Source organism: Channa argus, chromosome 1 (genome assembly GCF_033026475.1).
Source record: "Channa argus isolate prfri chromosome 1, Channa argus male v1.0, whole genome shotgun sequence".
NCBI classification, from domain to species: domain Eukaryota; kingdom Metazoa; phylum Chordata; class Actinopteri; order Anabantiformes; family Channidae; genus Channa; species Channa argus.
The window spans coordinates 13,217,867-13,244,671 of NC_090197.1; the positions used below are offsets into that span (position 1 = coordinate 13,217,867).

The following is a 26,805-nucleotide window of genomic DNA, read 5'->3' on the forward strand; positions in this document are numbered from 1 at the left end:
ATATATATATATATATATATATTTATATATATATATATATATTTATATACACACACACACACACTACAAATCTAATGTGTTTGTGGCCTGAGTGATAGTCATATTTGATCACATTGTTCTAAATCAGCTAATAGTGGTATCCGTTTCACATAAATAATATATAAGTATATTGCACTTATATCCAAACAACTGCTCACCTGACCAACCAGGAGCAACTTGGTTGCTAGGTATCCAACATATATTATACCTAATATATAATAATGTAATACCCGGATGTGGTCATTTAAAAAAAAAAAGTTCATAAATAGTTTGACATATGCAAATATTTTCTTAATAAAGTCACATACATTCCTGCAACAACACTAAATGCGAAATTATGTTATGCAGAGAAGACAGAAACAATACTCAGTAATCAAAGGTGCAATTAGTTTAATAAGCAGAAGTACAACTTGCTGTTGACAACACGATTACATGTCTAGTCCTGATTTGTTCCACGTGTGCTTCAATGCAAATCTACAATCCTGCTGTGTTGCTTCAACAAAGGAGGCGCTGTGTGTGCGGAATCGAGAGGAAGTGCATCTACGAAAGTCCGTATTTTGTTTCGACAATGTAGACGAATGCAATTGAGTGATCTACAAGAATTACTTCTAGCGCATTTTATGGGTATTATATAAATATTTTTTAATATAATCCAAGTTTCATCTAGTAATTTATATCTTTGCAAAACAAGAAAAGTAAATTTTTTGACATTGGGGGATTCAACATGAAACCTGGCAACACAAGCTGTCACTCTGGCGCGGGAAAGTTGTAAACAACACAGCCGGAAGAGCTCTTCACTGTAGTCACTTGATGTTATAATTAAGATCAAATCCTAAATCCTGACAAATGCGAGTAATATCAATACGTTTTTAAGCTATCTTTCGTGCTGTTGTTTTATCTTTGACCTCAAGTTATGTCTCGAATCACTGCTGTATTATTACAAAGCTAGAGTATCGTCAGATTTTCTTCATGGATCGCTACAACGAGGTGAAGCTTCTCCTAAAAAGCTGGGAGCAGGGGTTTGTCAAACAGCATCAGAGGAAACCCAACAAGGTGATTTAAATGTTAGCACATGAGCTAAGTAGCTAACGTTAGCTCCAAATGATTTTAATTACAATAACATCAACATTTGTATTTATGCTTAACGGTATTTGTAGTCATAGGGCTCGAACTGCTACAGGTAGAGTTTTAGTGTTTCCATAAAGCTACTTATTTAGTTTTATTGATAATATTACACTATTCATAAAATAAAATACCTTAATTGGTCTTCAGTTTAAATTAGGTATTTGTACTTTCAGACTGTATATATTTAAAATGTTTACACATTTCTGTAATTCTTTTGCAGACTTTAAACTCATACATTTCAGGAATTCAAAGAATATACAGAGCAATTTAAAGTGGATCTGGCTTTCATAGCTTTGGGTTTGTTTATATAGTATTTAGATTATTATGTTAATCAGTGGACCTCACAGTTTCTCTTTCTTAACCAGTTTTTACATTACACCTTCAAGTGATTTGAGTTTATATATATATATATATATATTCTTTATGTTCAAACCTTTCAAAGTGAATCTTACTTTAAGCAGTTGTGCCTAATGTTAAATATTAAATACTGTTTAATTTTTAGGAGGACATTGACCAAGCTCCAGAAGACACTAGGAGTGAGTAGTGGTCATAAAGTATAATTACAATTAGTCCAAATGCAGCATAAATCATCTGTTCAGATACAGAAGCAAATCATTTTATGTGCCTTCTTTGCAGAGCTGTATAAAGAGTACCGGAGTCTGAAACAGGCCAAAGATAACAACAGCAGCAGCAGGGGTGATGTAGCCAGTGGTCATGGCCAGTCAAGACCCACTACTGAGGTCAACACAGGAGAGAAGGTACTGAATACAGGGTGTTTGTTACTCCGTGTATTTATACACACATTGTTTTTGCACCTTTTCATTGAAGTGCCTTCTACTTAGGTTTTTTCTGACTCTTTGCAGATGTCAGACTGCTGGGGATCCCATCTGAATCGTAGTTCACTGCCATCATCTTCTGCAAGACTCACATCTGACGAGAGGGAAAATCTTAAGGCGTCTGCCCAATATTATGGCCTGAAGCTCAAAAATAACCTGGCTGCACTCAGTAAGGTGAGGCACACTTTGAAGAGCTGGGCTCTTATTTTTACCTAGTCATTGTGCTTCAATGACTGGAAGTGAAATACTTGTCACAACAGTGGTCCTTTTGTTATTCCAGGAAAGACCTGTCTCACTCAAGAAATCAGTCTTTTGCAGTCAGGTGCCTCGAAACATCTTAAAAGAAAAACAGACTACGCAGACAAACAGCCCCATTGGTAGTGCTGCAACTGTTGAGAACATCCCTGCTTTCTCTGAAGCCAGCCCCTCAACAAGGTATCTAAATGGAGGATATTATATTAACCCTGTGGATTTGATGGACACTTCTATTTTTGCGTGTTGAAAGTGCAGATGTTAAACTCTGTGGCAGTTTTTGAATAGTGTCAATAGGCCAAGTAAAACCAGAGTTATGATAAATGGTTCACAAGGATTATATTTAAAATTAAGACTCCAGAGGGTTAACTCTAGCTGAATTAATCACAGATGATTTAATAGCAGTTATTTTGTTGTGTTCATCATGGGAAAAACAATAAATAGACACAGCATTTGTTGTGTTTTATGCTTTTTAACAAATATCTCAAACTGAGATACTATTTTGTTTACTCAGTAATTACAACATTGTAAACAACCACTACTCTGATAAAACAAATATGATATTTAAGAAATTATCATTGAAGTGCCTTTTTAGTTTGGTATCCCAACCTTGTTCCCCTTAGTCCTTTGTGTTTCATGCTCTTTAGCAACAACTACAGTTCTTGTGTTTCTGGTTTTCTTTGAACTTTTTTATGAAATTGTTTTCCTGCTTACAGAAAAGCTAAGACTTGTCTTGGGTCCCTATCTTCAAACACACTCCATCCTCTGGAGCCAGAAGAGCCGTTTGAACCTTTTGAGCTTTTCAGAGAGTCTAGTGATACACATGCAGATGTTGTTAGTAGTTGCAATAGTACTTTTAATAGTGGTGATACTATTAACAAAGGCATTAACTCCCGGTTAAATGATGGCTACAGTTTAACTCACTCTCCAGCTGGAACCTCTGGCTTCTTGTCATCATTGTCTTCTCCAAGTCATGTTGGAACTTTAACACAAGATGTGGGATGCACAGGACAGTTAAATGAAAGTACAGGAACTTCAGGAGACATGAAAGGAAATACTGAAGTCTTAGAAACTCCTCATGAGAAAATTGGTTCTGCAGGTTCTTCTGTTGCCTTGAGAGGAAGCCCACCATTTCTTAGGGGTTTCACAGGACGAATAGGAAGTAAAGGAATTCGAGAAAAGCCCTCTCCTGCCAGCCGGCTGAGTTGGGTTGACAAGAAGTGGCTAGAGAGGTGTCAAGTGTTCGGAGAGATGGAGGCAGAAGAGATGCCTGGAGCAGGCAATCACGAGATTAGTGTAGAGAAAAGAGGAGAGAGAGAAGCCAAACGAGAAACAGAAGGAGATGAAAAAGTAGGGAATGGAGAAAGGAAAGAGACAGTAGACTTAGAAAGAGATGAAGGCTTTAAGTGCATTACCAGTGTTAAAACATGCGGTGATAATGCACCTTTTCAACAAACCACCACAAAAAATGAAGAAGAGCTAATAAAGAAAATAGAAAAAGAGAAAAGGAATAGAGGTAATGAAAAGATGAAAAAAGAGCTAATGCCACCTCCAACACTAGAAGATGATGGTGAAACAAGTTCCAAATCCAGTGGTACAAAGAAGAGAGGGAGGAAGAGGCAGAGAGAAGGAGAGAACGTGTTGGGAGATACAACAGAGGAAGGAGGGGTAAAAAAGAAGAGGAGGAATGGCAAGAAGAAAGAGGAAAGCAGTGATGAAAGCTACAGCTCAGTTCCACGAGGAGGGAAGAAAAGCAGAGCCAAGAAAAAGGGAGATGACGATGGAGAGGGAGAAGAAGAGAAAGAAACGAAGGACACGAAAAAGGTAAGAAGTTAGTTTTATGTATCTAATATTATACATGGCATAATGTATTTAATTTACTCATTATTTTGGAGCAAACGCATTGAGTGAAGATCTGATGCATTATTCTTCCAAAAGGTGCCGCAAGAAAACCTGTTAGGAGAAATAGAGGAAGAATTTGTAACTAGGAGAATGTGTCATGCTCAGCATGTCAGACCCAGGTACAACTTCAATATGTCTTTGGACTTCAAAATGTTATTGCAGGATCTCTTTGCAGCTGGTGCAAAGTATTTTTCTAATCTTCACAGAAACAAAGGTGCAGAAGGGAACTTTGTGAAGATAAATCTGAAGAAGAAATCTCATGTTAAAGGATATGCACTCAGAGGGGTTACACTACGCAAACAGGTAGTGTGTGTGCGTGTGTGTGTGCCTGTGCGTGCGTGCGTGTGTCCACATGTAGGATTGTCCTAATGTGTTTAATGCAGAAATAATCCATTGTGTTTACAGAAGCTCTCTTCACTGAACCTTCTGTTTAGTCAATAACTAATGTTCCTTCAAATATAAGTGTGGAGAGAAGAAAAAATATCAAAATATAAAATGCACTTATTTGTTCAGAAATTCTTGGTCTCATGAAATAAATCAGCTTGGTTTATTGTTAATTGAAAACAAGGAATATACAATAAAGAAATATTTAAACTGATAATTATCATTGTGAAGAATGAGAATAATTTTGTATCATTGTCCTGCAAATCTAATACATTCTGTTTGACATGACTATTATATAAATAGAGATATTTAAAAATATTTATTCAAAATACAAAGGCGTGTCTGCGTTTCAGTGACGTCTATCTGTGTTGTATGTTTTAGTTGTACATGCAGAAGTTCCAGCTAAAAGGCGAACGTTTTGGTGGAGGTGGTGGATATTTTGGCAGAGGACGGAGAGGAGGTTTCAGAGGGGGGCTCAGTCGACAGGGTGACACTTGTTACAAGTGTGGACAGACTGGACACTGGGCCATTGATTGCAAGGGACGAGGTGATACAGAGTGACCTACAGTACATACACACAGTGTTTCATTCATTGTGCAGTTTTTGTAAATATTTACTTTTTTATGATTTCAACTTAGTGACTATGATCAGCTAAGCCCACATTTTTACATTATGAGATAATTAAGTACACACAGACGTTTGAACTAAATTGCTCTCACTTTAAAGTAAAAACAATGTATTAGTGCCATAAATATATTTAATAATTTTGTGTTCTTTAAAATGTAAAAAAATGCAACACAAATTGAATTTTCTCTCACTCAGCACTTCATGTTTACAACAATTAGCCTTCTTTGTTTAATATTGGGGAGATTGTTGTTGAACACGGAACACCTCTGACCTTTGTTTTTTTAGCCCCTCCACCTTCTACGCTTGAAGACCAGCCTGCTAAAGAGGAGACATTTGAGCTGCCAACTCTGGAAGAGGTTGCCAGGGCAACAGGGACATTACAACCTCAGTCGCTAGGTACAAAAGTTGTACTTGTGCCCTGTTTAAAATGTAGAAACTGCTAAACGCTTGTCATGTTTGCATTGATCCCGTCATGCTTTTGTGTTTCAGTGTCATCTCCCAGTGTCAAAGATGAGCAGCAGTACCAAGAAAGTGAAGTAGACCATAGGCGCAATGACGAGGTTCTGTTAAATGTGATTCGTCCAGACTATGAACGGCCTGCTCCTCCACCACCTATGGAACCACTTTATCTGCCCACAGATGATGGGAAAATCCAGGGTAAAAGCATGTTATACATAACATACCCAATTTTTTTTAAAGCAATAAAGTGTTGCAAAAAGGTAACATGTTTGCTTGTGTATGTATGTCTAGCAACACCCCCTGAGGTGCATGCAGCTCTGAGAGACCTTGGCTATGAGTCGTTTAGACCAGGACAGGAGGAGGCCATCATGAGGATCCTGTCAGGTATGTACGTGCCTGAAGTTTCTTTCTATATATACCTGTAATCTCTATATACTGTATGTCTCTCTCATACTTTTTCTTTAGGTCTCTCTACGCTTGTAGTGTTGTCAACAGGCATGGGTAAATCATTGTGCTATCAGCTCCCAGCCTACCTGTATTCTCAGCGATCAAAATGCATCACTCTGGTCATTTCACCTCTTGTCTCACTAATGGATGATCAGGTAATCAAGACTTTGCCAAGATTTTGTCAATGGTAATCATAACTACAGGTTAAAGGGCATATGAGGGTGCAGAACAAATGTCCACTTATTGGGAACAGGGATGCTGTTAATACATTTTGTTGGGAATGTTTCCAGCTCTCTGGTCTGCCAGTCAAGCTGAAGGCAGCCTGTATCCACTCTAACATGACGATGAAACAGAGAGAAGCTGCAATTGAAAAGGTAATGCACATAGCAATAGATACAGTAGGTGTAGAGTAGCAAGACTTTATAGTTTGATCCTAATTATCCATAAAATGTATCCCTACCCCACACATTCTTCGCGTCTCCCTCTTATTTGGGGAGACATAATTTAAAAACAAAAAAACAAAACATGCCAGAAATAATGTGTGTGTGTGTGGGGGGGGTTATCTAGTTAATCTAAATTTAATCTAGTAATTCCCTTTTGTGCATTTTCTGTTGTAGTTGACTGTGTTGTCTATTCTTCTGGTCTCACAGGTCAAGTCAGGTCAGGTGTGTGTGTTGCTCCTCTCTCCGGAGGCTTTAGTTGGTGGAGGTGGTTCTGGGACTGGGTGTCTTCCCTCAGCTCAGGAGCTCCCTCCTGTGGCATTTGCCTGTATTGATGAGGCTCATTGCGTCTCTGAGTGGTCCCACAATTTCAGACCCTGCTACCTGAGGCTCTGTAAGGTGGGTTAATGATTGTGTGTGCTTGTTCCTGGACTGCAAGTTGGATGTCTTGCCTTGAAATGTATTATGTTCACTTAAGGGAAAAAAAAAACATTTAAATGGATTTTTGTCAAGTTTTTTTCAATCCACGCCCCTGATTTGCAAATCTGTGTGCGTGCTTTGTTAACCTGTCCCCTAGGTTTAACCAGTCGGTGCGAATGTTCAGTAATATTTTCCTGGAGGCTTTAGTTTAAATATTATCTTTCTACATGGCTCAATAGAAACCAACATTAGGCATGTAAAAAATATTGTCAATGTGCCCTTCTCTCTGCTGTATTTATTATTGTTGTATCTTTTGTACTGGCATTTGCTGTAACAGCCTGAGTTTCACTGAAAAGTATGGTATCTGTGTTTATTCCTAGGTACTGAGGGAGCGTTTGGGTGTGCAGTGCTTACTGGGACTCACTGCTACAGCCACACTGTCCACTGCTCTGGACATCGCTCGACATCTGGACATCACTGATCAAGATGGGATTGCGGTCCGATCTGCAGCAGTGCCTCCAAACCTTCAACTGTCTGTGTCCATGGATAGAGAGAAAGATCATGTAAGATGATTAATGTGTGTCTGACAAATCAAGTGTTTAGATTCTAGGTATTCTCTGTAAATTATGCCCGGACTCTACAAGTTATAAAGAATAATGTATTTCCCTTTTTTATTATCTTTCTGTCTCTTCTGTCTTTATATTTAAAGGCTTTAGTGTCCTTGTTGAAAGGTGATCGTTTCGGTTGTCTGGATTCCATCATCGTTTACTGCACTAGAAGGGAGGAGACGGTTCGTGTGGCGGCGCTGCTCAGGACCTGCCTGCAGGGTGTGCTGCTGAAAGAAAACAAACAGCCCAATGGCATCAGCCACAAACAAAACAACCCTGCAGGACAGAGAAAGAAGGAGTTGGGTAAGACTGGAATCATTTCTAATTTTCATTGAAGAAAAAGGAGGGAGAAATGCTACAAGATGGAGTTAAATGTAAATTTGCTACATCACACATGATATCAGTCTCCAACATGGTGATAACATTTTTGCTCTAATAGGTTATTGACAATTTGACCACGTGTTCTCTCACAATATCTGCACTTTCTATGTTAAGCGAGGAAAAAGATTCGTAAACCATTGAAGTGGCAGGCTGAATCGTACCACGCTGGCCTGTCTGCATCAGAGCGCCGTCGTGTCCAGAACAACTTCATGTGCGGGGAGCTCAGGATCGTGGTGGCGACTGTGGCATTTGGTATGGGCCTTGATAAATCTGATGTCCGCGGCATCATCCACTACAACATGCCTAAGGTATAATGCTTATTCGTTCATTGCAAAGGCTTTGCACATTGTAACTCACATGCAACTTTGTCATTTATGTTAACTTAACATTAGCCATGAAATTCAAATGAGTATTAAGATTATCATATGAACAATAATGTCTACCTGTTTATATCAGTACACATCTAAAGATATTTGACATAAGGAATACCTTTGTAGTAACATTTACATTTTCTGGCCACAGCTTCCTACCTTTCAAAAGTATGTCAGTTGGACAACTGTTGTTGATAACTAATTATTGTTTTTTTGTTTAAAACATCTACAGAGTATTTATTTTAAGGTTCTTTTTATATTTATACTAATGTTAATTATTTTTCAGAGTTTTGAAAGCTACGTTCAGGAGATTGGGAGGGCAGGGAGAGATGGGGAACCTGCACACTGTCACCTCTTTCTAGATCCTGAGGTGAGACTGAACTGTCTCTCTAGGAAGGAAATACTTTGGTTGTGTGTGAAACGTTGTGTCAAACGCCTAATACAGATATAGAACAATTAGTTGATACCATTTCTTCTTTTTCCTTTGGGCTGTTCCCTTTCAGGGGTCCCCACAGTGAATAATCTGCCTCCATCTAACCCTGTCCTCTGCATCCTCTTCTCTCACACCAACTAACTTTATGTCCTCTCTCTCTACATCCATAAATCTCCTCTTTGGTCTTCCTCTAGACCTCCTGCCTGGCAGCTCAAACCTCAGCATCCTTCTACCAATATATTCACAGTCTCTCCTGTGAACATGTCCAAACCACCTCAATCTGGCCTCTCTGACTTTATCTCTGAAACATCTAACATGAGCTGTCCTTCTGATGTCCTCATTCCTGATCCTGTCCATCCTCGTCACTCCCAAAGAGAACCTCAACATCTTAAGCTCTGCTACCTCCAGCTCTGCCTCCTGTCTTTTCTTCTGTGCCACTGTCTCTAAGCCGAACAACATCTCTGGTCTCACCACCGTCTTGAACACCTTTCCTTTCATTCTGGCTGATACTCTTATGACACAACACCTGACACTTTTCTCCACCCGTTCCAACCTGCTTGTACTCGCCTCTTCATCTCTTTTCCACACTCTCCATTGGTCTGAACCGTTGACCCTAAGTGGTTAAAGTCCTCCGCCTTCTTTATCTTTGATCCTGTAACCTCTCTGTTCCACTTGGGACCCACCTCCAACTTGAACTCCTCTGTCACACCTACAGCACACCTCACCACTGTCTTACAGCTCTCATACATTTCCTGCACCACTCTAACATTATTCCTGCCACTCCAGACGTCCTCATACACTCCAGACTTCCTCATACAATACCACAGCTCTTCTCTTGGCACCCTGTCACATGCTTTCTCTAAATCTACCAACTCCCTATGACCTTCTCTGTACTTCTCCATCAGCATCCTCAAAGCAAATACTGCATCAGTTGGACTCTTTCTAGGCATGAAACCATATTGCTGCTTCCAAATGTTCCCCTCTGCCCTTAGCCGAGCTTCCACTACTCTTTCCCACAACTCCATTGTTTGGCTCATCAGCTTTATTCCTCTGTAGTTGTCACAGTTCTGTCACAGATCTCCCCTGTTCTTAAAAATTGGCACCAGTAGACTTCTCCTTCATTCCTTGGGAATCCTCTCACTCTTAAAGAGCTTGTTAAACAAACTAGTCAGAAACTCTACTGACATCTCTCCTAGACACTTCCATACCCCCAGAGCATTGTCATCAGGAGCAACTGCCTTTCAACTCTTCATCCTCTTCAACGTCCTTCTCACTTCACTCTTACTAATCTTTGTTACTTCCTGCTCCACACCCATCACTTCTACTGTCTTCTCTTTCATTTTCCTCATTCATCAACTCTTCAAAGTTCTCCTTCCATCTTCCCATCAGACTCCTGGTACCTGTCAATACATTTCCATCCTTTAATCACCCTAACCTGCTGCACATCCTTCCCATCTCTATCTCTTTGTCTGGCCAACCTGTACAAATCCACCTCTCCCTCTGTCCCGCTCTTTGTTTGGCCTTTGCCACCTTTACTCCTGTCTACTTTCTTCAGTCCTCTTAGTGTCCCACTTCTTCTTAGCTGAACTCTTTCTCTGTATGCACTCCAGAACTTCCTCGTTTCACCACCAAGTCTCCTTGTCCACTTTCCTTTTTCCCAATAACACACAGAGTACGCTCCTAACTGTCGCCCTGATCACATTAGCTGTAGTGGTGCACTCATCCCGAGGCACCTCCTGACCACAATGTACCTGTCTCAGCTCCTCCCTTGCTACCTTTCCATCTAGTTTCCTAGACACAAAGTATACCTACCTAACTTTTCTGCATCATGTCAACCAACTCTCTACCCTTCCTCGTTGTAATCCCAAGATTCAAAATTCTGTTTGTTTTTTCCTGTTTACACACTTTTGAAATGTACAAACTAATTCACACTATATGTGTGTGTAGGGTGGTGACCTCCATGAGCTCCGTCGTCACATCTATGCAGACACAGTGGATTACTACACAGTGAAGAGACTCGTCCAGAAAGTTTTTCCGCAGTGCAAATGTAAACTGATACATCAGAAACAACAGGAACTCTTTAAGGTAACTTCTCATGTGTGTGTCTGTGTGTCTGAGTGGTTTTTAGTTTTTAGTGTACAGTGCTAAAGGTTGAACATTGTGGAAACTGTGGCTGTGTGTATTTAGGAAGTTGAAGACTCTGAGCTGTTGGAGATGATGGATGTGTGTGATCAAGAGCACAGTCCGACACCTGACAGTCAGCCAGAAATCGAACATGCAGACAAACCAGACCCTTCTGCTACAGAACAGGTAATTTAAAGAAAAAATATTGTTAATGCTTTCTTTAATTCACTGAATGACTGTGTTTACCATGATAATTGACATTTGATAATGCTTCGTTTTATGTTAGTAAAGACACGTTTTACAAATCTTTGTTTCACTGAAAGAAGATGTCACCTCCCCATTCTGTGGAGATACCCCACCAAGAAGAAAGAGCTGAAAGTGAGGAAAAGAAGGAGCAGGAGACGAATGAGAAGCTACCAGTTAAAGATGGCGAAGCCAATGCTCTAGTCAAACACCAGGATGTGGAGGGAAAGGCAGCTGGTGATTTGCTGAGAGACTGTGAAGAAGAGAGCAGGGATTGGCTCAAAGTGCGAGTGTGTCACACTCATGAAAGAGCAATTCCTATCCAACAGACTGTCGAGGCTCTGGACATCACAGAGGAAGGTAAAGTGGAAACACACACTTAAACAATTAAGAAACTAAATAAAGCAAAACAAAATTAAAAATTGTGATAGAGATGCAGGTAAGAGGACAGTTACATGCTTTATATCAGACTTGCATGTAATTATTTTATATTTAAAAAAATTATTTCAATCTGACCTACTGAAACAAATCTGATATCATCCAAAAAGTCATGTGAAGTTGTTCAAAGTGAGAATAAAACAGTAAATTCCACTCGAAGGGGAATTTGTTGGCCACCATCCGCAGTGTACTTCATATACTGAAGACATAAAGAGAACAGGCTAAACGTGAACACAGTTTGGTGACTACGACCTACAGAAACACGTGTGAAAATTTAGGATGTTTGGATGAAAAGTAGAAATGGGAAATGACACACACACACACATACAAAGAAGTAATCAATCTACAACTATTCTGTTTGTGTGTGTATTTCAGGTGTGGAGACGCTGCTCTGCTATCTGGAGCTACACCCCCAGCGCTTTGTTGAACTCCTCCACCCCACTTTGTCTGTGTGTAAACTCAGCTGCTATGATGGACCAAGACAGCTGCAGAAAATCACTAAAATGTAAATGTTTGTCCTAAAGATATTCTGCAGGAGTGCACTCCACAAACTACTGTATGTTGCCAGGATACACCATGTGTACACAGATTCCACAGGTTTACTTAATATATTTGCTTTCTTTCCCATAGTTGTCCTCCAGTTGCTGTGGTTCTGGCCAGGAAACGGATGGCAGGCGAGAAGGTGGAGACATGTGATCAGGTGGAGTTTGATGTTGTTGAGGTTTCAGACACTATGGGATGGCAGCTTCCAATTGTGAAGAGAGGACTCAGACAACTGCAGTGGAGCACTGACAGAGGTGGGTGTAGGTGGGTGGGGGGTATTGTTTGTAGTATTTTTTAGGAATTTAATGAATTTGATCCATTTTGGAATAAGACAAAATAACAAAATGTGGAAAAAGTTAAGCACTGGGAATACTTTCTGGATGCACTGTAGTTAGAAGCCCCACCTCCTTTACAAAGGCTTCTTGCCAAAACATCTTTTGTTTATTAAATGTTAATCAGATCAGCTAATACAAATTTGTAGGAGTTTAACCTACTGGAGGAAAGTTGGCTTATTGAATTGAAAACCATTTAGTAGGTACCCAACAGTCAAACCAACAAAACACCTGCAGCATAACAAGCCTTCAAAGGAGAGAAAGGGCACAAACAGTGAACATCTGTGGTTCATTACATCTGCTTAGTTAAACTGTTGGCTACTGGAGTGTCCTGCTCAAGCTGAAGTCAAATTAATTAATGATCTAACAAAAAACTTTATAAATGTGTGTGTGTGTGTGTGTGTAAAATATATATATATTTCAGTTGGTGGGCGTAGTGGCATCCTTGTCGAATTCTCGTCCCCGTCTTTCTACTTCCGTTCCTATGGCGATCTAACGGATGCGGAAATGGACCGTGTCTGTCAGTTTCTCCATAACAGAGTCCGGGACCAGGAGAACACGCAGCTCTACCAGCTGACTGCCTGCTTCAAGGCCTTCAAGAGGTACTTGCTGTTTTAGGGTTTTCATCCTTCAAATGAAAGCTTACAAATCCTTCATTTCCCAATTCTAATTAGAAACAATTTCTACTACAATTTCAAGTCAATTTTCAAACTAATTGCCTCTCTACACTTAACTTGTATCAGTAATGAAGACACGTTAGCTGTAAAGATCATATGTGCTTGGGTGGTATGACTCATGATCTTATGTTATTCGGTTGTTGTCTGTTCTTGTGAATTCACTATATATGATGAGCTCTACTGTATGTGTTTGTCCTCTGCTTGTCAATACTTTGACAATGTGTTACTCTGTTTGCATGATGTTTTGCAGTGTTGCCTTTCAGAGCGTGTTGTCCTGCATAGATGATTTGAATGATGGTCGCAGCCTAAATCTGAAAAATCTTCTCTCTGAGTACTTTGACAAGAGACGAGACAGAGATCATGCCCTCAAACCAATGGACATTGAAGAGCTCGACAAGTATAAGGTTAAACAGCAGGGTGGTTATCAGTGGTTTTAATTGCATTTGTTTTCTGCAGTCCCCTAAATGTTATGATTCACTTGTATGTGCTTGTAGCTATTGGACTGGGAAAATCAAATCAGAGCAGACATCAGAAGTTTTCTTTCCACCCGAAGTGATGAGAAGTTTTCTGGGAGAGCTGTTGCGAGAATTCTGCATGGCATAGGTGAGAGCATGCAAACATCTCATCATCTTCTTACATAATGTACACATTGGTCCCCACGAAGGTTTTAATTTAAGTACACAAGTATTATATAAATCTAAAGAATATGTTTGTTTATATTTGATCTAAAAAACACAGTGTTCTGTTTAATGTAAAAGTAATCACAGCAATTAATTTTTTTTAATCCGGTATATTTAGTGTGTACTTATAAACACTTTTGAAGTTAATCCACTATGCTCATTATTTTCCCGACTACAAAACAAAACGTGTTCCATGACAATAACTATAGACTCATGGCCTCTGGAGGGCAGTGCAGGACTAATGGAAACATGGTGTTTAATAAAAGGCTGGGCTCCCTTCTGAGGAAATTAAAATCTAAACTGTTTCCAAAGATTGTATTGTCTTAATTTACAAACACATTTAGAAAAAAATTACAATTTAATTGTTATTACTTGCATGAGTAAGCGAAGCATCACAACATGTTTGGAGTAGAGTAAATATCCGCAGAAAAATCCCTGGCACTTGTCTGTTGTTACATTATAGTTGTTTAAACCCTAATGCAGAATCATTTATATTTGTATTCATAATTCATTGTTATTGCTTTAACCTGTTTCATCAAACTTATTTTGTACTTGTATTTACGGGTTCATTTGTTTTGTGTTGTTCTTTCTTGTTTCACTTCTGAACTCTGAATTCCCTTCAAATAAAGTCATAGATTTGAGAATTTTAGGTGAGATTAATTAGGAGGAGTTCTAAACGAACTGTCTGCCCCCCAGCATGTGCACCTCGGTTGAGGACTTGCATGAACTTCACCTAAAATCTGTCTTTTAGGGAGTCCATGTTATCCTGCTCAGACCTATGGCAGAGACAGACGCTTCTGGAGGAAGTACATCCAGTTTGACTTCAACCAGCTCATCAGACTGGCGACTCAGGAAATCATTCACTTCAAGTAAACAATCAAATGTGCACACACATAAAGAGGACAGTCATACGCAGGTCTGCACATACATGCCATGCGTATATTTACACTCACAGCAAAAAATTTGTCCATAAATGTTTTATTTTTATTCCGCTGTTTGACTTATGCTATTTTCTACCTTGACTTTTTTTGTAAATAGTTTTTATTTGTAGGCAGTGATTAAATAAAGTCTATTTTTCTATCCTCAGGGTTCAGTGATATTATTCAAAGTTGCCCAACGAGAAGTTAGGAGACGTGGGGATTTAAATCCTCTTAGATTTGTGTGACAGTCTTGTCTTGAATGTAGGGCCTTTGGTTTGTACGCTGATTGAAACACTCATACATCAGAGAAAAGAAAAGTCGTGACCCAGAAGTGAACTGACAAGAGTAAGTAAAAATAGAAGAGCAACAACAGGGGTGGCATTTCTTCTCCCACCTCCTTTCTACTGTTGACTGAAGGAATGTGAGACACCTGATAGGAATGCAAATATTAACTTGTAATAAAAAAAAAATCTATTTTTGAAGTCCTGCACAGGGCTTTTAGTATCTTTTTCCTCACCTTTTGTCAAACATTCAGCTGACATGCACATGGACCTTGTAAATTATGAACGTTAACTCCACAAAGTTTATTGTCTTGCTTCATATTCACATGAGTGATTTTAATTAGCTCTTAATCCTTAACCCTAGGTCAGAAATTTTAATCTAAGGGAGAGAAATGTCAGACATATAACATGCTTGAAATAATTTTTTTTTTTTTTTGTAAACAAATGCAGCTAGAAGGAAAAATGTGTTTAGTAGGCTGTTGCTGACAAAACATGGTAACAATTAGGAAGAAATCCAGAGGTGTTGCTGCACAGCTGAATTGGCAACCAGTCCTGCTTCTGTCCTTCTGCTTTTAGTAGTGGACTCTGACAGCATGTCATAAAATATCAGCCTTTCTGTTCAACAAGTACATGCAGCTCCCAGGTCATTTAAAAAGTAACCTACGCTAATTAAACTTATAAAACTAAAAAGAATTGATTGCATTGGCATTCACCCCCTTAAAAATAACTCCCCTAAATTATTACTAGTGCAGCAGGTTAAATGGGGAACTGAGTGCAGTGAATGTCTTCAAAGAATTGTAATATAAATACACTTGTCACTGTGAGGGAAAGTCTGAAGTCAACTGGAAGAACGCTCTTTGGTCAGATGAGACCAAATTTGAGCTTTGTGACGCTGTTGTAAAGTAGAGACTGCACATATTCAAAAAGCACCATTCCCACCATGAGACACCGGGAGGGAATCCTAATGCAGTCTGCAAGAGAACTGTGATTTAGTTAAATGATTTTCCAGCAAGACAATGACCACAAGCATACAGCCAAAGCTGCACTCAAATGGTTTAAGGACTAGTGTGATGTATGTGATGTCATGCACAGGGAATGTTTATTATTGGCAGCAACAAAGTAGATTTATTTTATTGATTTTTGATTTGAATGAAACTGAGGTCTGAAGAGGTTAAACGATCCAGTATATTAGCAGAATGCTGAAAGCTGATGCATTAGGACGTGTCCTTTTTGTAGTATTTTTTATTTGTATTTATTTTTTGTCCTGTTTATCCCGTGAGTTCAGGGTCGCCACAGCGGATCATTGCCGCATGTTTATTTAGCTCAGTTTTTACACCGGGTGCCCTTCCTTACGCAATCCTCCCCAATTTCTACTGGGCTTGGACTGGCACTGCAGAGCTGGGGAAGTGTGTGTGTGTGTGTGTGTGTGTGTGTGTGTGTGTGTCAGACAGTGAGTGCTGTCCACTATGTTTTTTTTTTTTAGGTGAGGTCTATAGAAACCTGGCTGCTATTATACATTGTACACATACATTATACCTGTCTCATTTGATAACTGTGTGTGCTTTCAGAAATAATATTTCTAAATATTTTAAAGCTGTTAAACCCTTTTCTGCTGGCAAGACCCAAAGGGCAGACAGTTTCACAACTTCACTGAAAAAGAGAATGGAAACTTTAGTAAAAGACTTGAATGTGGGACTTAGCGATGACAACACACATAATTGACTCATTCCCCTCCCTGCATGCTGTCACTTATCTGACCACACAACCCCCAGGATGTCCACCACTCATTATCCTCACTTAATAACAGTCATTCACTCAAACACTGACTGTTACAGCTGCTGCAGATTTTCAGATTCTGACTAAATTACAGTACAATCACTTCATTTACTGTAATGCAAAAATGTTTCTCAGTAATGATCATTTATACTTTAGACATTACAGCATCACTGTTTTCATTTATGCTCCCTCTTTCAGTCCTTTTTGATGTTTTTATTTCCAATTTTTTGTGACGGACAAACACACATACACTTAGAATGTAATCTGACTAGTCCACGCTGTCATTTGTTAATGTGTGACAAATCCTTGTAAATCTTTTACAAGGATTATTTTACAGCCTGATTTCATCAAAAGGATAATTTTGTCTGTGGGAAAATTAGACCGCGGTCATGCTTGTCGTTGCACATACAGAACATGATAAAACAAAAGAGCTGTAAGTGTGCTGACATGCAGATCTTTGCTCACTTGGCAGATTATTAGGTACACTAAGCTAAACTATTACAACAGGCCTGCAGTTAATACTGCAAAAAGCTGTACAGCTAACAGGAGTTTCTCTTATCCTATCCACATCATAATGGGATGCTATAATTTACTCAAGTACTGTGCTTAAGTACACTTTTGAGGGACTTCATTTATCACTACATTTATTTTGCAGCATTAGTTTCTCCATATGTAGAATCTTATGAAAAACTAATTATGATTTTATATTGTAGATTAACCACCTGGCAGGAAATTAAATCAGCTCTGACCCATTCATATCCCCGTGGTTAGTCTAAATCACAGAAAATGTATTTAACAAAAACTAATTATCACGTAACAGCATTTTGTTTTAGAACTCTGCATGAGTTTAGGCAAAGTGTACATGCAGTAATAAACCTCACTGTATACAAGTCTCCCTCTTTGTGATGACTTGTCAGTGGACTCTGTCCCTTATTAAGACTCTTACATCACTTGTAAATTGAGATTAGATGAGACAGATAAAAGCTTCATTCATATAAAGTTTAACAAATGTGACCTGAGAATAAGAAATTTATTATCTTTATTATAGAGAACTTACAGTAAATTTAGCCAAGCGCAATATTTAATTAACCTAGTACTTTTTTTATATTCAGAAATTAAAAAGTTTATGACAGAACATCTGTATAGCTGAATGTGCATTAAATATAATATTGATGAAAACATTTTTTTGTTTAATTATTTCTGCCATTTCACAATAAAGGGATGCAAACTTTTGCTCTCATCTGAATGTACCCACACTGCTTTTATGTATCTAATTTTGAATTAGTCTTAAGGGTTTTTTAGTTTCGTGAATATATTTCAGTTTTGATACATTTTTCTTATGATAGACATTTTTTATTTTCTTTATGACTCAACAGGAGTCATAAGGAAAATTTCACACATACAGAAACATTTCTGTACAAAGCAGTATCATACAGGTATACTACTAAGAAAAGCAAAACGACAAACGCACGTTCATATTTCAAAATTACAAAGCACACACAGTCAATCTGAACTGCTACTGTTACTCCCACTAACCAGCTGTGGACTAAGGAATGTTTCTATTTGAGTGGAGCTGATAACCTACTGTATTCACTTGAAAATCTATGGGAAAGGTGACTGGGAGGCCACCTTGATGTACAAGATTCCTGCACCAAGGTGGTGAGAATAATTCAACATACACTGATCACTTCCTGTTGGTTTTAAAGTTGTGGTCAACGGGGGTCAGCATGAAAAAAATATATAATGCTGGTTATAATTGACAGGTGTCAGAACACACAGTGCATCGCAGCTTGGGTTCTTCGACTCTGTGTTAGTGGGAACCACGTGCACGTTGCAATGGTCTGTCTGCTTCAGCTTTATCATTGGACCAAGCGGTCTCATCATAAATGTAATGTATAAAGTGCATAAATGTTATGTGTAAATGTCATTCAAAGATTTTAGGATCAGAAAAGACAATACATGAAGCAAAACCGACAGACTGAGCAGTATGCTAGTGTGAGTAAGAGTCCATGTATTAAAAGCTGATCCTCTCTTCATAAAGTGACAACACCAACAGAATACCCCACCCAGTGAGGAGGCCGACATTCTGCAGCAAAAACGTCAACCAGGGTCTGTTGCTACTGATGTGGACCATAGTGGGGAGCTGCACAGAGAAAACGAGTAAAAGTAAGAATGAAGTTAAGACTATCTTTGTAAATCATTAATACATAGCTGCATGATTATGTCATGCTTTGCTGTCTGTGAACACAAAAACTCACCATATCAGCCAGTCCCACATACAGAAACAGCCCTGCAGTAATAGCACCTATCCATTGTTGGGTCGCAATGTCAGTGGCTACATTTAGAGCGATATACAGGCCGATGAAGGAGGTCATGGCGCTGCCGACGTTTAAGAGCAACGCCCTGCGGACGGGCACGCCACTGTGGAGCAAAATGGCAAAGTCACCTGAAGAAAAACAAAAACAAGAAAACAACAGAATGATGTTAAGATAATTGATTTCTTAAACCTGATCAGACCAGACATTGCCGGCCATTGGGTGACAGTGTGTGTTGTTTACCAAGCTCGTGTGGTAGCTCATGGCACAGTACAGCCAGCGATGTGGCCAATCCAGACCTCCAGGACAGGGAGAAAGCTGCACCCATTGCTAAGCCATCTGCAAAGTTGTGGATCCCATCCCCGATAGTTATCATGTAAGGCAGCAGACGCTGTTCTGCACAGGCAAACAGATAAAGCTGTAGTTAGTGGTGAAGCAGACACAATTATTACCACAGTTGTTACCGTTGGATGATATCATGCTTGCGTTACTCACGTCTGGTGCGCTTTTTCAGCTCGGACAAAGATTTCTCATTGTCGTTAAAGCCAACCTGAAATGTTGCATGAAAAAAATCAATTCCATACACATTGAGAAAAAAAGACTTGTGACAGAAAATAAATGTCCTTGAACACAGTTTTCCATATTTGTACAAAATATCAGCCAAAGTATCTGAAAGTTTCTTCCACAGACTGAGGTAACTTCCAGCTGTTTAACAGGAAATGGCACTGTACAGAGGTTTGGTGGATTTCACAGGGCATTTATCACTATTATGAGATTCAGTGGACAGGCCGATAATAGTTCTAGAATTGGTCCAAAGGTCTGCAAGAAAATTAGATGCCATTTGCTTTTTTCCTAAATTACTGAATCAACCACTTTTTTTTTTCTATTGTGGATTTTTATTTTACTTGAAACAAGTTTCTCACCAGGTCCACTTTTGATGTTGACTGGGACTTGTCTTTTTGCTTCCTTTCCTGTTGATACATCTCTAAAACCCTTCCATGGTCACAGTGGTGGGGCTCAGACTCTTCCTAAAAGAAGAGAGAGAAGTAAAATGTATTAAAAAGTAAATATGCCTGAATGTGGAAAGAAAAAGATTTGAAGAACAGCAGGGCTGTAATATATATATATGACAGCTATAAAATTAAATTCAATCTTAGCACTTTACTTTACAGCTTGTTAATAGTGTGGTAAATTATGGAAATAAAGTAATATAGGGGAAATAGTAGTTAAAGGCATAATAGTTTGGGGCTAATATGTTGGTATTAATATGGTAATAGGGGAGTAATATTTTCATGTAATGGGAATAATATTTCTGAAATAATGATGTAATGGGATTATTTTGTAATGTCATGGTAGTTACTAACTAGTAACCAGGTATTAGCTTGGTAAATCATTATTACAGAAATTATACCCACCAATATGCGGTTATTATAAAAATATTACACCCCTAATAAATTACCAAGATATCAGACCTACCATTAATGTGCTATAACTTAGATATGACCACTATATGACCTTGTTACGCTGTAGTAGTAAGTAATATCCTACATATCCATACAGAATATAATCTGTGATTTTTTTTATTTATTTTTTACTCAATATTCAGGTTTTAAAATTCAAGGCTTGCAGCATTAATTTTGCTTTACACACAACAACCTATTGTTTTCTTACCGAGTGACCATGTTGATCATGATGATGAGTATTTCTAAACGCAATCAGAGAGAAGATTGCTTCCATCAGGTAAAAGTAGTAGATCCCAGCCAACACAACCAATATTTTGTAAACATAGTCAGGAATTTCTGGTTGATGGCTGTTGCTGTGATTGTGGCTGCCGCCTTCATCTGTGTGCAAACCTAGAACCTTAACAAAAGACATTGAAAGTAAATTATATATAGTTATATAAACACCATATAACTGCAGTGTCCCCAAACCAAATCCTTCTGGATTATTTGTGTAGCTAAAAGATAAGTAGATATAGATAAGTTTTGTCCTACCAGGGTGAAAGCAGACGAACGTTTGCCAACATGACACTCACCATTGGTAGCAGGTGCAGTAAAGCATCTCCAGTCAATGAACCTACAGCTAAACTGATGCAAAACTGGACACACAACTGGAACATGCTGGTGCAAGACGTACACAGCAGCAGCACGATGCCAAACATGGCCATCAGTGTTATCACCACGTTCGCAATTGTTGCATAGATGTATCCTGCAACACGAAAATAGGGCAGACAAAAGGCGACAGGGTCATAAACATGTTGAATAGGACCAGTGAATCCAGGTGTCCAGAAATGGTACAATCACCCTTGCTATATGATGGTGAGAACAAATATGCATTAATGTTGTTGAAAAATACAATATTATAGTAGTAAGGTTGTAATTGCCACCACATGTTTATGCCAGTACGTCATAATTTCCCCTTTGTTCATGCCTTAAAGAGGAATAGTAAGAGGAAACTGATTTTACATTAAGTGAACATTTACATTAAGTGAAAATGTATTAAAAGCAAACTGGTTGTTTTAATTGAACATTTGTCTGCATTTACAGCTTTTCAATTCAATTCAACTTTATTTATATAGCGCCAATTCACAACAAAGTCATCTCAAGGCACTTTACAGAATAAAGTCAAGATTATAAAGATATATAAAGAGAACCCAACAATTCCCCCTGGAGCAAGCCATAGGCAACAGTGTATCTAATATTTCCAGTGATATGTATTGGATCACTGGCAGTTTGGCACAGTTGTCAGCTTAACTCCATATACACTTACTCTCAGCCGTGGTGAGCCCATCTGCTTTCAGTGTCTCTGTCACATTTGTACATGCCCCACTTAGCGTCTGCTGTATAAATGCGGGGCTGAGTCGAGCCATGTCAGACCGATCCAGGCCAGAGGAGCTGTTGTCATCCAGGCGGTAGATCAGGACCAGCTCTTCAGCCGAGAAACAACGCTGCCAGAAGAGTAAGGACGACATTTAAGTAAAATGTGGGATTTTACTGGAAATGTAAATGTATGTCTCATGAATAAAAACCAAAACACCTGTTCTGTACAACGCTATTTTGTTTCATCTAATTTGGTTTGGTTGATAAAATACAACTTTCTCTACACGTGGATGGGAGATAAAGACCATCTGTACATTTTAACTGCAGGGTTTTATAAAAAACAGCACCTATTCCTATCATGTACAGTAATGTACATATTGTTTACTGGAAGATTAAAAATACAAATCAACATGATACATGTACCATTGTGTGTATATTATGTTAATATGCAGGACTTAATGTTTTGTCACTACCTCTGCAGGTGTCTAAAGGAGGGTGAAAAGTTCATGTTTTCAGTGCTGTGTTGACGTATATGTACCTGATCCCAGGTTGTGTTTCTCTCGTGGTAATTATGGATGTTTCTTGCCCGCGGGTGGTCTGGATCAGCACGTCCATCCACCTTATGGTCGTGCTCATGTTCACTGTCCTCCAGGTCAAGTCCTAGGTTCAGAGTCCTCATGAAAGCCTCCAAATCTACGGAGCCCAAACACAAACAGCCCTCTGGTTAATGTGCGTTTCCTTTACATGTACAGTAAGGACTAATGAGAATAAAGAAATTAAAAAGTTGTGTTTATAAATATGTTCACATAATCAAAAGCAGTTACAGTCTAACATGTTTGATTTTGTTTTTTGGTTATTTAAATTTGCGCCTCTCTCCCATGTGTTAGTTATTTACCTTCAACAGTAAAATTCTCTGACCCCAGTCGCTCCATGATGTAGTCCAAGAAGAAGCTCTCCTCAGGCAGAGACTCAGTGATGAAGCAGTGACCCTGCAGGACGTGATACAGGACACGGCCCAAAACTGCACCCACTTCCTGTGTCTGGTCCGTTGTTGATGCATTGACCTCTGTCATGATCTCACCGATCGTTATGCATCTCTGGTTGCCATGGCGTTAAAGGAGAGAAAGAACAAGAATGTTAGGTACAGGCAAAATAATATAGACTTTCACTAATTTGCTGAACCATAATAGAGCTGTTGTCACTGTCAACAATTCATCCTCCTGAATGCTTCTCTCAGCAACCTTTTCAAAATGTTAATCAAGCAGGTGTTTCACTGAGGAACCGTGAGCTACTGAATGCATTTATGTATGTTATATCCAGGAATTACTGAACTTAATCGACTCAACTAAGATTTTCTTATTATCTCATTAGATTTACTTAAACTGTAAAATGTTTCTAGTTTTAACTTTTAGACTACTTTATATCTTCTGACTCTTATTAATTGATATAGTGAGTTAAACATTCTGCTCATATATGCAATCTCTTGTGGTAGAAAGTAGGAGCTTCTGGTTTGATAGTGTAGTAATTGTTTGCTATAGAAGCTTACCTCACCACGTGTTGGCTCATAGTGATCACGAAGCTCTTGTATCAGAGCCTCCAAATCATGAACATCTATGTGTTCATGGTCTTGATGTGTGATTTTGTTCAGGAAACGTTCGGCCTCCTCTCCCCATGTTCCTTGCCCTATTGCTGTGCAGACCAGGTCAGGAGACAAAAGGTACAGGATGCAGCCAGCGGAGAAAGTGGTGAACTGAGACGCACTGATGATTACAGGTTTTTGATTTGCTCCAGCTTGATCATCTCCGTGAGTGGACTGATTGTTGATCAGCTGATAGACGGCACCTGTTAGATTGCACTACATTCCCAGACAGCAGAGCATTCACACACAAAAAAGACAGATTATAAAGGTAACTGAGTATCATTTCAAATCATTTTTATGAAACAAAAGTCTTATTAGCAAGATTAACTTCTATATAGACAAAGAAAAAGGGTACAACAGAAGTCCTGTATAAATTAAATCAAATTCTTTCACATGAACACAGACTGACACATAATTAACAGCAACCTCTACTATAACAATGGATGTCAGCAATTTTATTACATCTTTTAGAGACAACATATTGATAAGAAATGCTGGGGAATGAAGGCTTGGATATAAATGTAAGAACACAGAGCATAAAATACTGACAACGATGGAACCTGACCCAGAAACCCCGACAGGGCGGAAAGATCAGCATAAAGGATTAAAATCATGCAGCATTTTAACAATTAAAAGCTCTTTGGTTAGATTTTAAAATCTATACAGAGAACTATGTGGTATTAATAAATAATTGGTTTACACACATGAAAAGAACACATTTCTTACTTTGTGTTTGATGGTTTTTGTTCATTTTGGCCCATTTTTGAGATTTGGGTCACCATCCCAAGTGCTTTTTTTCTTAATAGGAACTGTTTAAACAGCATTTCTTAATGGATTCTCTGGTGTACTTTTTTTTCTGGAAAGAGATGTTGCTAAATATTTTTGTAAATGTCATTTCCTGATCTTTCAAGCACCAAAAATCTAAATGTCAGTCACTTCCATTTTGTTAGACTGTCACAAAAAAACTATCTGGCCAAATTCAGTGGAGGTAAATCATAAAAAAAAGTTTCAGGTGTGAAAAGATAAAAAAAAGTTTAAGAACAAAGTTTAAGAAAAAAGTTTTAAAAAGCGAAATCTCACTGGTTCACTTTACATTATTTTTTTTATCATCAATAATCCAAACAATTACTGCTGCAAAAAACCGTGTTGAGTTATTTGATCATGAACTGTCTATTCATGGAAATTAGAGCTGAGTTGTAAAAACTCCCGAATTTACAGAGTAAGAGGTTTTGAATAAGTTGCCTAATGCTAAAAATCTACATAACCCTGCTCCTCATATGATATTCATGGCCTAGTGCTGCATCAGCGTTATTACCCAAAGTAGGTTAATAGTTGTATTGAGTCATTACAACTATTACAATTGTGAGGAACAAATCTTCTTGTAGGCCACTGAAGAATTAATTTTGATTTAATATTAATATTAATTTAGACTTAACAACCTTGGGACTTACTTTCGTTGTCTGTCTGCGCCCTTTCATGTACGTCTGTATATTAAACTAGAAGAGCAAAACCATCATGGCTCCAAAAACCAAACTACTAAAGGACCAAAACAATCTAATTATTAATAAAAGGCAGAATTCATTTTCTTCTGGTGTTTTCTTTTTGTCCCTTTTTGCACTATCCTGTATTTATCTGGTAATAAAGTGACGAGTTACTGTATTGTCTGTAACGCTGGTGCGCAACAGGTGCGGACATGCGATGGGAAAGTTTTAAACTAATTATAAATAAACACACATATAATTAAATTAATTTTAAAAAATACACTGTATATTAGGGAACTTTAGGGAATTCCAGATCCTTGCGTTGAACCCGGTTTAGCAAAATTGCTTTGGTAGAGTGAAATCAATTTTTTAAAATTTGCTGAAACTTCATTAACTGCATTGCACAGGAGGGCAAATACAAATATTAAAGTAACTTTATGTGTATTTTTGTGTAATCAGGAGTATTACATTTAAAACGTTTCCTTGCGTAATAGCTTTTGGACCTCGACCTCTTTCCATGGAGTTTGCCACCCGGCGCAAACCTGGCTGCGGCGGTGCCTAATAAAACTTACCTTTTCACACGACACTTCACCGCATTGCACACGTTTCTCTAGTGTATTAAAGAGGGAGCGGAGGGACTCCCCTGTCAGAAGCTGCTGTCCTGGTGACACAACGACAACCACATCCCCGTACGCTTCGTCCACAGCGGCAGAACCCAGAACGGAACCGAACAAACCCCAGCCGGCAAACAGAGACAGCAGGAGCACAGCGGGGGAAAACATCTTATCTCTCTTTTAAAAACGACTTTTATACACCAGTTATGTAAAATGGAAAAGAAACCGTGCAGAATAGAGGCTGGTACAGTCTTTAGGTATTTCTACAGACACATTGAGCTTTACAGAGCTCAGCTCGCCGTCGTTATCAGTTTAAAACCACTGCAGTTTCACTGGACCTGGACTCTGGATTGTGATTGGCTAAGACGTGGCTTGTGCTGTCCTATACCTGTCTGTTAAACCCATTGTCACCTGTACAGGAGAGAGAATGAACATCACATGCAGCCTATGAGATGTTAGGCATTTATGATTTATGCATTCTGATCTGGTTTTGACATGACTTGTGCACCACAGGCCCCGAAACCCTGATCAGGAAGACCAACAGCTCATTCATCGTTCATTTCAGCAGTGTTTCCTGCTTTTATAACCTGAAATGGTATTTGGAGGCTCCCCTTCAGTGACCATACAAAACGAGTCCGACCTCTCCTCCTCCTTGTATCCCCAGGCTGCTCCATCAAAAGAGGACGAGGCTCAGTTTTAAACACACAGAAACAGCAGGACATGTGATAATACTAATACCAATACTGTGACTTTGACGTTTTAACCCCTTTATGGTCATTTTGTGTCTTTTAACTGAGCTAATTGACCTTCAAACAAGAAATATTAACAGACATACGGACAGGTACAGTGGCTAAGTGACCTCTTGAGCCTCTTGGCCTGTTTGGTAATCCATCCATATAGGGGGGTCCCCGTCTGGTGACACAGAGGCAAGGATGTATTATGGATTCTGTAAGGTTAGAAATCTAGCATGTGTTAAAAAAGTTAAACACATGCAACCTGTATGTTATTATAATATGTCTATTGTGGTTTGTAGCTGTTTTTCCTGTTTTGGGTTTGGGCACTTTTCCATTAAAATTAAATTTTAATACAACAACAAACTATGATATTTAGACAACACTGTGCTTCAACCTAGTGGCAACTGTTTAGGGACAGACATTTGCTGTGTCCAAAAAAAATAAAAAATAAAGAACCAACGCCAA

General features: G+C 38.8%; 2 protein-coding genes across 3 annotated transcripts; one reads left to right on the top strand and one right to left on the bottom strand.

Annotated features, from left to right (window-relative positions):
- Window positions 1-612: 612 nt before the first annotated feature.
- On the top strand, window positions 613-14,839 carry recql4 (RecQ helicase-like 4). Of its 2 annotated transcripts, none has more exons than XM_067499245.1 (28): window positions 613-1,092; window positions 1,667-1,700; window positions 1,801-1,922; window positions 2,028-2,174; window positions 2,281-2,435; window positions 2,969-4,076; window positions 4,191-4,273; window positions 4,361-4,457; window positions 4,920-5,085; window positions 5,451-5,561; window positions 5,655-5,822; window positions 5,916-6,008; window positions 6,090-6,226; window positions 6,362-6,445; window positions 6,722-6,910; window positions 7,312-7,494; window positions 7,641-7,842; window positions 8,035-8,228; window positions 8,578-8,661; window positions 10,672-10,809; window positions 10,912-11,034; window positions 11,172-11,451; window positions 11,905-12,034; window positions 12,160-12,326; window positions 12,829-13,006; window positions 13,332-13,485; window positions 13,576-13,684; window positions 14,513-14,839. In XM_067499245.1, the coding sequence occupies exons 1-28, from the start codon at window positions 1,009-1,011 to the stop codon at window positions 14,632-14,634; spliced, it is 4,842 nt and encodes a 1,613-aa protein (XP_067355346.1). In that variant the 5' UTR covers window positions 613-1,008; the 3' UTR covers window positions 14,635-14,839. The 2 variants fall into 2 exon arrangements, with proteins under 2 accessions (XP_067355346.1, XP_067355353.1); XM_067499252.1 differs by having other exon boundaries at window positions 11,175-11,451.
- Window positions 14,840-18,294: 3,455 nt separating this feature from the next.
- On the bottom strand, window positions 18,295-26,553 carry LOC137124371 (zinc transporter ZIP4-like). Its single transcript, XM_067499265.1, has 12 exons — window positions 25,565-26,553; window positions 23,419-23,727; window positions 22,768-22,969; window positions 22,411-22,565; window positions 21,823-22,000; window positions 21,089-21,261; window positions 20,725-20,913; window positions 19,977-20,081; window positions 19,549-19,603; window positions 19,297-19,449; window positions 18,997-19,184; window positions 18,295-18,881 (listed from the first exon to the last, which is right to left on the bottom strand). Exons 1-12 carry the CDS (start codon window positions 25,772-25,774, stop codon window positions 18,753-18,755), a joined length of 2,046 nt encoding a protein of 681 aa, XP_067355366.1. The 5' UTR covers window positions 25,775-26,553; the 3' UTR covers window positions 18,295-18,752.
- Between the last annotated feature and the right edge of the window lie 252 nt (window positions 26,554-26,805).